General features: G+C 49.0%; 2 protein-coding genes across 2 annotated transcripts; both read left to right on the forward strand.

Moving 5' to 3' along the window:
• Positions 1-272: 272 nt before the first annotated feature.
• On the forward strand, positions 273-3,960 carry LOC133340307 (proteasome subunit beta type-5-like). The gene is made up of 6 exons (XM_061548425.1): positions 273-465; positions 1,213-1,357; positions 2,032-2,143; positions 2,572-2,701; positions 2,959-3,163; positions 3,532-3,960. The coding sequence occupies exons 1-6, from the start codon at positions 316-318 to the stop codon at positions 3,615-3,617; spliced, it is 828 nt and encodes a 275-aa protein (XP_061404409.1). The 5' UTR covers positions 273-315; the 3' UTR covers positions 3,618-3,960.
• A 920-nt stretch (positions 3,961-4,880) lies between these two features.
• On the forward strand, positions 4,881-9,448 carry PSMD7 (proteasome 26S subunit, non-ATPase 7). The gene is made up of 7 exons (XM_061548424.1): positions 4,881-5,067; positions 5,420-5,511; positions 6,619-6,711; positions 7,016-7,113; positions 7,241-7,321; positions 7,502-7,593; positions 8,305-9,448. Exons 1-7 carry the CDS (start codon positions 4,994-4,996, stop codon positions 8,771-8,773), a joined length of 999 nt encoding a protein of 332 aa, XP_061404408.1. The 5' UTR covers positions 4,881-4,993; the 3' UTR covers positions 8,774-9,448.
• Positions 9,449-10,970: the final 1,522 nt, after the last annotated feature.

Consider the following 10,970-nt stretch of genomic DNA (forward strand, 5'->3'; position numbering starts at 1 on the left):
CAGTGTGGCCCCTGGTGGCCCCTGGTGGCCTTCAGTGCGGCCCCTGGTGGCCTTCAGTGTGGCCCCTGGTGGCCTTCAGTGTGGCCCTTGGTGGCCTTCAGTGTAGCCCCTGTTGGCCTTCAGTGTAGCACTGTAGCCCCTGTTGGCCTTCAGTGCGGTCCCCTGTGGCCCCTGTAAACACAGCAACTCCACCATCCCTGCACCCCCCCCCCCTCCCCGTGGCCACGTCGGGCCCAGGCGCGCGCCCCCTCGCGGTCACGCCGGGCAGTCGGCGTCGTCAGCCCCCCGCCCCCGCCACCACTCACTGCTGTAGTCATGGCGCTGGCGGACGTGTGCGGCTACCGTGAGTGTGCAGAAAGCCTGCCGGGCCTCGGGGCCCGCGGCGGAGACCGTGGCACGCAGCTCCACGAGCTCGACATGGGCTGCTTCTCGGAGCCGCGCTTCGCCATGCCGCCCGGGGAGGACGTGAGTCCCCGCGACGCGGGCGGGCGGGCGGGCGGGCGGGCGAGGGGAACCTGGGGCCTGGCCGATGAGGCCCGGCCGGCGTGGCGTGACGAGCGGTGGGAATCTCTTGCCGCCCAGTGTCTTAGCTGCAGCGGCTCGAGTGTGGATATTTGTGCGGGGCGGGGGGGGGAGTAACACGTGGCAAATGTGTATTTGTTACGAGTTAACGACTTGTAGTTAACGTGCGGGAGATCGGTGGGGCCTCTGTTGGGATAGTCCTGCTCTGAGCAGGCCGCTGTGTCTGCCGCTGCCGGCTTCTCCACAACGTGGCCTCCTCCTCCTCTTGGCGTGTGGCTAGAACCCTCAGTGGCTGTCTCCGAGCTGTGGAGACTGTGTCCGGACTCGGTCTCTTTGGGCCGCGCGTCTCTCTCTGGACTCTTTGTGTGCTGTGTGTCTGTCTCTGGGTTTTGAATTTTCTGTGGACCGTGTAAGTTGCCCGTGGACAATGGTTCTATCTGTTAATTATATTATGTCTTTCTGGGCTAGCTATTTCTCTGGACAGGGTGTTTGTTGGTTTGCATTTGTCCGTGGACTCTGCATGAGTCTTGACTGTCAATGATCTGAAAGTTTCTGGACTTTGTGGACAGTATGTATGTTTTTCCTCTGGACTGCCTATATCCGTACTATGGATTATATATTTTTCTCCGGATTTGGTGTTTTCCTCTGGGCTGCGCATACATTGTTTCGACCCTGTCCCCGTGTTTACAGCCGGTGGAATTCTTGCGGCCCTTCGCGTCGGGCGAGAGCGACGTGAAGATTCAGTTCCAGCACGGCACCACCACCCTGGCCTTCAAGTTCCAGCACGGGGTCATCGTGGCCGTCGACTCGCGAGCCACCGCGGGCTCCTACATCGGTGAGGGCTCATTCACCGGGGCGCTCTGGGTTATATTTCTGACATGGTATAACCCCTATAAAGACGTGATCGTGTACTCGGGTTCCCTTTTTGGATATTCTGAAAAAAATGGAGTGTTAGTTAGCTTTCTTCACATTGCCACTGCTTTTGTATTGGTATAAAAATAAATACCAGCAACTTTCATATCTGAGAACTGTTGATGTATTTTAAACTTCTTTCACACCGTACGTAGCCGACCATGCTGATCAGAGGTGCGGGGGAAGGACAACAAACTTAACAACAAGCAGTTCAAAGAAATGAGTTTGTCAATCTAGATGATGATTTAAAAGTTCATAGCTCCGGTGGCTTCCTTATATCGGAAGGAAGACCTTTCCAGACTCCCGCAGAAGCGCATCTGAAAGCGCCCAATGCACACAAAACAATAGATATATGGGAAGATATTACACTTATTTAATAAGCATACTGCATTTTCGATTCACGGATGCTTGAATTGTTTGAAAATATATAATAGATGTGTATCTTGAATGTGAGCAGAATATATATTTTTGGAGGCTGTATAATTTCTTATCCATATTGATTATCCAACTAATAACCAGCATATAATTTAAAATGAAAGTGAAATGCATTATATGTATGTATCTTTGTAAAACATTGACCGTGCCTCCTCGTCTCAGCTTCACAGACTGTGAAGAAGGTGATTGAGATTAATCCATACCTCTTGGGCACCATGGCTGGAGGAGCAGCTGACTGCATGTACTGGGAGCGAGTCCTTGCCAAGCAGTGCAGGTGGGTTTGTGTTCATCATAATTGACAGTCAAACTACCTTCATCGTTTCAAGTAGTAATTAGGTTTAATTGTGTGGAATATAATGATTATATCGTTTTGTCAATCGACTGCTGGATGAAGGCCTTCCCAAGCGATGTTGGTCGAATGGGTTGTTTGATCATACTTTAACACACTGGTCATTGAAGGTTGGTGAAAAAAGGGATCCATAACCAATTCAGATATGTTAGCTGTGGTGAGGACTCAAACCCAGGTGGCTTGATTTAAAGCAAAGTGTGCTTACTACAATCCTATTACTCCATCTGATGTGGGGAGATGTATATAAAACATATTTTTTTCATATATATATAAACAGGTATGAGGCCGCTGAGACCAGCTGTCTTTTTTTAAAGGGAGAAAGTGTTTAATATGTTTTATTCGTCCCCTTTTAGGATCTACGAGTTAAGGAACAAGGAGCGCATCTCTGTGGCAGCTGCCTCCAAGCTGCTGGCAAACATGGTTTACCAGTACAAAGGCATGGGCCTCTCCATGGGCACCATGATCTGTGGCTGGGACAAGAAGGTGAGACACACATTGTGATTCCAATGTTTTCAGCGGGCATAGATGCGATCACTTGAAAGCCAGCAATAAAGCTGGAATTTCTTGTTGATTTTTTTGCAGTCTGATTAAAAAAGGTGTCTCAAGAAATGAAAACAGTTAATAAGAACTGCTTTTTATGTTTAGTTTGTCCTTTCCCCGCACCTCCTATGAGCATGGTTGGCTACGTACAGAGCGAAAGAAGTTCAACATAAATTAATGTTGAATGTGTGTCAATGCAGGGTCCGGGTCTGTACTACGTGGACGATGAGGGTATGCGCCTGCCAGGCTCGATGTTTGCGGTGGGCTCTGGCTCGCCATACGCCTTTGGTGTTCTGGACAGCGGTTACCGCGAGGACCTGTCCAAGGAAGAGGCCTACGACCTGGGTCGGCGTGCCATCGCTAGTGCCACTCACCGTGATGCCTATTCTGGTGGCGTCGTAAACCGTAAGGGCCCCACTTTATTGCTTACACATAATCAAGAATTGTATTAAGCATAGTGCAAAGTAATGTAGATGAATAATGTAATAGAGATGTGTTCTTAATCACATATGGTGCTAAGGACTGCATTTGAAGCGATGCATGAACATAAATCAAGAAAACCCACCACTATTAATGATTGAACAGAAATATATATGTATATGACATATATGTAAATATATATAGTTTCAGACATGAATATCCGTTTTCTCATTTGGACTGTTAATGCGGGTTGGTCAGTTGTAGCTTCTATAGGTCTTGCATACGAGAGGACTGTGTTTACAATTGCACTGCTAATACATGCTGGTTGTGTGTGGTTGCTCTTTTCCTGGCAGTGTACCACATGTGTCAGACCGGCTGGATTAAGGTTTCTCAAGACGACGTCAGTGAACTGCAGTACAAGTTCCGTGAACAGAAGTGATGGAGACCAGCGCGTTGGGACCCCCGTTCCGAGCCCACCCTTGTGCATAACAACGCGCAGATTCACGGCTGGGATGTCCGTGTGTAAAGATTGGTTAACGCTCCGCGATTTGTGAGTTCTTGTAGCTGTTGGTTGCTCGTGTTGTATGGATGGAATGTCATTTTTTTAAGTTTAATCCTTACCATTTTTTGGAATAGCAACCATTCTGTCACGAGTTTAAGCAGCAATGGAATAGCTAAGCGTTGTCAAATAACATTGAATATTTAAGAATGGCATTTGATCACTTGTTTAGTTACCAGTTTTGTTCACAAGAAACTACTTCAAAATAAACAATTCAACACTTGTCATTCAGTATCGTTTCACTCAACCACCATTGCGGACTCATCATATTCTTTATTCATCGTCAGCCATGGTCGAGCCACTGCTGTAGGAATACCTCTGCCATCATGATCAATCTTTTATTTTTTAAATGACCTAGACAATCGCTTGAGGTATAACATGTTTACAAAAGTGTCCACGGTCTGAATTTACACAGTAATCACGTAATGACACAGATATAAACGTGTAATCTATAACTGCGTACAAGGAACATCGCACTTTGCTGAACACGTGAGTGATGCACACTGCTGGGTCGTACAGTTTACCCCGCACCCCTACTATAACATGCAGATGTCTCGCAGTCTACACCCTTGCACTTATCTCTTTATAATCCCAATACCTGTCAACCCATGCGGTTTAGCCGTAGTCTTGTACAGGAAAATTGAGTGTTCAGGTCCATTCGGTGTACAGTTTCAATACGACAACAACAAAACATCTCTTGTGTCTGTGTTGCCCCCTTGTGATGGGACTTTGTAGGGTGACGTTGAGATCTATAAGGGCACGGGGTGACCAATGAGGTCTGAATTGGTCTGTAACGAGGTAGGGCACTGGTAAGCGGTTGACGGGTGTGTATCCGGCCAAAATGTTGCTTTTGTTTTGAAGTTGAATGCAGCTGTCAAAACAATGCACCACCCGACGAGTCATTGTCACCGGGCCCACGTGCTCACGCCCCCAGATTAAACAATCGACATTGGTCGCTGCGCGGCACCCGTAGGCGTGCGCCCGGCTCTTACATTCGCTACACGGCACAAGCACCGGGGCCGACTCTCGTCCGTGGGGGATGGCTAAAGGCTCCCACGTGGTGTCGCGGAGCTCGCGTCCGATTGGCTAGAGGATCCGGCCCGCGCTTATCCGCTCTGGGAAGTGTGATGCGGCTTCCAGTCGCGCATGCGCAGTCACTGTAGGCAGACCCGTCTCCGTGGTGTCCTCACCCGTCATCCCCTCGCCGCCGTCTCCGCGTCGCCGCCGACTCCTCACCGCCTCGCCACCGCCTCGCCATGCCCGAACAGACGGTGGACAAGGTGGTGGTGCACCCGTTGGTGCTGCTGAGCGTGGTGGACCACTTCAACAGGTACCGCTGGCGCGTCGTCGCGATCTTCGCGCGTTGTGCGAGGAGGCCCCGGACGCGACCTGCGTCTTGCCTGGCCCTCGGTGCCCGGGGAGTAAGCTCGGGAGACGGGCGAAGCCCGGACCGCGCGGGTCACCGGATCCCGAGACCCCCCCCCCACCCCCCCGAGTCCGCAAGGATCCCTGAGACCCCGGGGCTTGCCTCTCGGTTACTCACACGGGGTCGGCGGGTACCCGCCACGCGTGCGGGCGCAGTGAGGCACGATGTGTTGGGCGTGGGGGAAACCGATACCGTCAATGCCGAGTCATCGTGGGCCTCCTCATCTCCCGGGCCGCGTTTGTCTCCTGCCCTGCAGGATCGGGAAGGTGGGAAACCAGAAGCGAGTGGTGGGCGTCCTGCTCGGCTCCTGGTACAAGGGAGTGCTCGACGTATCCAACAGTTTTGCCGGTGAGTGCCTTTTCATTCAAAGCGGGCGCCACTTTGTCAGTGAATGGGATATTGCTTACGTCAGCTCCATCCGAGGTAGCAAAACGTTGTTTTTGTCCTGTACGGTCAAGTGTCGTGAGTTGATGACTGCACAAAAACCCACAGTTAAATTATAGGGGTTTTCTTCACCAAGTTCTGATAAGCATACCTCCTTTAGATTGTAACTGTGGGTTTAAATTAGATGCCACTTAAAATAACGCAACAAAGTATGCCAGTAATTTAAATATAGGCCTCTTGAAGTCATTTAATATTTCCGTGGATAAATTTGATACGTAATATTTTTAATGGACGTTCTCTGACAGATAGTGTCACTTTGTCTCGTCACGTGAGGGAAAAGCATAACGTAAATTAAGTCGGACTTTGAAGCTTACATTTAATGGCGGGTCAGTCTTAGGGCACTTCTACAAACTCAACAACCTGAGTTTGATTCCCAGCCTTATGGCGGGACCCCGGGGTCCTATAAGCCCCCGGCTCTCGCATAAACTGCGTTGCGACGTCATTTGATGTCTGTTGAAAACGAACGATACGGCAATCTATTCCTCTCGACGAGCTCTCCACGATGCGCTAATACAGTTTCAAAGTTGTGTTTCTTCTGCGCATTCGTCCTCGCTGCGCTTGGACGACATGACAACAGAATGATCCGCGCCAGGTGGGTCGCGGCGTCTATGTGCGCGGTGAGACGGAGTCGCCAAAAGTAAATTAATTACGATTTTGATTTCTGTTTATTCGGGACCCCGGGGTCCCGCCATAAGCTTCATATACCAAACGGTATCTTAACTTGTATTGTTTTCCATTGGTCGACTAGCTTTAAACTAGTACCTGGTCCGGTGTGCATTACAGTGGCGGCCTTGATAAGTGCTTGCTAAAAGCACTTTGCCCGAATCATTTGTCAGCTATGATCTTTGCATGGGTACAATGTTTGTATTCAACTACATGTAAAGGACTTCAAATTCCCCTTGCTGTTACGAGCTGGAGACAAATACCTAACAATGTAAGTTGCAGCCCATGGACCAACTCGGCCCCTGGAGTCAAACCCGTATCTTACCCTGAGCCTATGTGCACCTGCAGTTCCATTCGACGAGGACGACAAAGATGACTCGGTTTGGTTCCTTGACCACGACTACCTGGAGAACATGTCTGGGATGTTCAAGAAAGTGAATGGTGAGGACAGTGCTGTGAACTCGCGTGTACAATGCATTCACGAGTAACACCGCTGATCACCGAGGAATGTTGATACTAGTTTTTGAGTAAGATTTTTTAAAATTATGGTTGTAAAATATTCCTCACTTGTATTATTTAATTGAAGACCATGTCGCATATAGTCAGCTACACGGCTGCTTGGCTGTGAAATCTATTGAAAAGTTAACGTTTATTTGTATAGGTCAAGCAATTTATCTTCTAATTTGAAACTCAGTTATACTTGTAAATCTTTATTCTAAGCCTTGATGCATTTGTATTTTTACAGCCAGGGAAAGAATTGTGGGGTGGTACCACACGGGGCCAAAACTTCACAAGAATGACATCGCCATCAATGAGCTCATGAAGCGATATTGCAGCAACTCGGTAATTAAATAATGCACAAAGTATCGTTTTTGTGTGTCGATTGTATATATGATAAACCTGTTCGTTATTACCGTATTTAGTGCTTTGTTGTTACACCGTAATTGTTGTCTGCCTCAAACAAACTCAGGTGCTGGTAATAATTGACGCGAAACCCAAGGACCTTGGTCTTCCAACGGAAGCGTACATTGCAGTTGAAGAAGTGCATGATGTAAGTCATTCTGTCTTGAATCCCAATGGCTTTTAACTATCAAGTCAGTTTTTAGTCGTACACGCACTGATTCTTTTTCGTGCATCTGCTGCATTTTTAAAGTTCATACATGAATCAATGCACATTTTCCCCAATATTTTAGTTATAGACGTTATATAAATGAGTGTTTTTCTTGTTCAGGATGGAACTCCAACTTCCAAAACATTTGAACACGTGCCCAGTGAGATTGGTGCAGAAGAGGCAGAGGAGGTGGGCGTAGAACATCTGCTCAGGTAATTACCAAGGTTTTGTTTAAATATATTGTATGGATGGTGTGGGGGTGCTGCAGTGGCAGTGATCAGCACACTGCACTATGAACCCAGCATACCTAAGTCCGATTTCCATCCATGGCTAACATCAGTGGAGAGATGTTAACTCCCTCACCTGTATGCAGGAGGTCGTGGATTCAATCCCGACCCTGATGTATGTATATTTGGAGTTTGCATGTTCTCCCCGTGGTCGTGTAAATTTTTATCTGGGTCTTCTGGTTTTTAAATCCAGATTTAGAAACGTGCGTGCGTTTAAGAGTATTTGGCTGCTATAAATGTCCACGTGATATGCCACTTTGCTGACAGATCATTTGTGGTCTGGTCGCTTTTTAAAAAGAGCTATGGAACTCAGTGGGCCTTACCGGGTAAAAAAAAATTGTTTCGTTTTAGTCTGTAGAGATTGATTCCTAAACCATTCCTGAGCCACCCAGCCTTTACTAACGTTCACGAACCAGTGTGGTGACATGTTCAAACAATCCCTGTGAACGACACGGTGTGGGGAAGCCTTCACTCAGCATTAGCTCGACCAAGGGCTTTACATTATGATTTGTGTTCGTATATATTTTTGTTACCATGTTTTAGCAGTGTTCATTAACATTTTTGTTTTCCAACTATGTGTCTACACATTGCCGAGGAACGTTTCTTGAGAAGGTTTTAATTGTGTTGTGTCTGCAGGGACATCAAGGACACAACGGTGGGCAGCCTGTCGCAGCGTATCACCAACCAGGTGCATGGCCTGCGGGGGCTGCAGTCACGCTTGGGTGACATCCGCACCTACCTGGACCGTGTGGCTGCCGGCTCCATGCCCATCAACCACCAGATTGTCTACCAGCTGCAGGACGTGTTCAACCTACTGCCCGACGTGGACCTGCGCGAGTTCATCAAGTCCTTCTACCTGAAGACCAACGACCAGATGCTGGTGGTGTACCTGGCGGCGCTCATCCGCTCCGTGGTGGCGCTGCACAACCTCATCAACAACAAGCTGGCGAACCGGGAGGCGGAGCGCAAGGAGGGCCAGGAGAAGGAGGACGCACGCAAGGATAAGAAGGAGGAGGCGGAGAAGAAGGAAAAGGAGAAGAAAGAGGAGAAAGAGGAGAAGGAGAAGGCCGATGCCAAGAAGAGTGAGGCGAAGGAGAAGAAGTGAGATCTGAGCCCAGTGGGCTCCCGTTGGACTCCGCCATTCGACACTGTCTGACGCCTGTGCTGTCCATGGATGTGTTTTGTCTCGAGTGTTGCATTCGTTGTATAAAACGGTCGTATGCCTCCAGTGTGTGTGTGCGTAATGATTTTAGTTACATAATATCTAACCAGGCCCTAATCTCATCAGCTGGGTCTGTCCGGGTCTGTGACCCAGAAAATATTTCAACACACCCGGTGCACCACATCCAGTATACCTCTCATGGCTGTGCCTACTCGTCACGTATCACCTTTAGTCTACCAGCGACTAGGAATATATTCGGTGAGAAATTAAGCCCTGCATATAACATCTGGGACTAATTGAATGCAGTACAGTTGATGGCTATAATAATGTTTGCTGTATATTCACATGCTCAAGTATTCTTAACTGATGTGCATTTGATAATTTTTCATTGACTTGAGTTTCACAAATGAGTTTGATTAGCTAGTACATTGGGAATTCTTTTTATGCATAAAAGAATAAGCTTAACTTATAACAAGGCTCTTGGATTATTCCACTTGAACGTAATTTAGGCCATGCATTCATGTATAGATCCAAACGCTTTGCACCTAAAGAACACGCATTTGGTGTGGTGGGTAGAAAGACTGTCGGGTTTTTCAAAATAAAACGTGTTTTAGATCATTGGCACTGTACGTGTGATTGTGGGATGTTTTATAAAGAGCACAACTAATGGTTGTATGACTCGTGTCCGTTCTGCATAAACCACCACAGCCCTTGCCAAATACTTTTGTCAGATCAACATGGGGATGAGGTTTGATAACCATGCTGCTTTCCAGCAAAAGGACACGCGACCTGATAACAGGAATCCATAATTCGCACTGCATCCAGTTCGATCGACCCTGTAATTAGCACGTGACCTGGTAATTAGCTAGAGGCGGTAACCAGCACGTGGAGCCGGCAATGAGCACGTGACCTGGTAAAGAGTGCGTGAGCCGGATGGGAAGCAACGTGGTTGGTCCGTGGGGCCCCGCGCAGTCGCACCGCCTGCGCACTCGACAGCTGTTGCGACTGGATGGAACCGGCTCCCGGTCGCCCAGGGGCGTGGGCGCGCCGCGATGATTAGTTGCGGAGTTGGGGGAACTCGCACAACCATGGAACTTTTTCAGCTTTGCAACCCGGCCATCTCCCAAGGTTAGGTCAACTATTTGGTGACGCCGCCGCTGCTACTACTGCTGCGTGTGGCTGTGACTCACAAGCACGCAAACAAACAGCTGTGGTCTGAAAATGTAACAAGTGACGTTTCCGGGCAATGGCCCTTAATAGCATTTCGTCACGGACGTGTTCTAGAGAAGGATCATTGCTCGAAACGTCAAGGCGTCAATGTTCTCATCCACTACCATTTCTCACCACTCGCCCGTCACATCATTCGCAATCATCACACTGCATTAACCATGCTTAGTTCCCGAGGTGCAATGGAACTTATACAGGTAGGAACAACAGCTCCACACTGCCCACCAGGGATTATTTGTCTGTCTGTCGTGCATAGCCACGCCCTCGATCTGTATTTCGTAGAGCGCTTCGGGCGGGCTCAGCACCACGTGACGCGCCGTCCAACCAAGTTGCTACCTGCCGCCCACTCCGAAGGAACGTGTGAACAACAATGTCGACTTGTAACGCGCCGTGTTGGATTCGCTCACTCGCCAAGAGCGAGGAACCCACAGGCGAGTGGGGTGGTCAGCAACTTGAGTCGCTAAATTCTCACCACTGGGCGGAGCGGAAACTCGTGCAGAAGGGTCGGCCAGACATGGGGGCAGGACGAGGGGGGAAGGGAAGGGATTGCCGGGACGGAAGACTCCCAAGGCGGACGAAGCCTCTTGGAGGGCCCGGTTCAAGGTGAACAGCGGGAAGAGAGGAGGAGCGGCCGGGGAGGAAGGAGGAGAAGGGATATAACCGGGCCGCGAAATCGGTGGTGAGAGGGTGGTGGTGGTGAGAGAGGGGGGAGCGGGAGAAAAAGAGGTAAAAGAGAGTTCACCATAACTTCAATGTTTCATGTAAAGCGCTTTGAGGCCTTGTAGGAATTGCGCTACTATATATAAAACAGGAGTTTATTATTATTATAGAAACGAGCTGCACGAAGGCGCACGCAGCAGCGTCTGTTTTCACAGGGGGCGTGGCCACACACGAGTCACGTGGTTCACGGGAG

Source organism: Lethenteron reissneri, chromosome 9 (assembly GCF_015708825.2).
Source record: "Lethenteron reissneri isolate LAM-NWPU_2019-01 chromosome 9, ASM1570882v1, whole genome shotgun sequence".
NCBI classification, from domain to species: Eukaryota; Metazoa; Chordata; class Hyperoartia; order Petromyzontiformes; family Petromyzontidae; genus Lethenteron; species Lethenteron reissneri.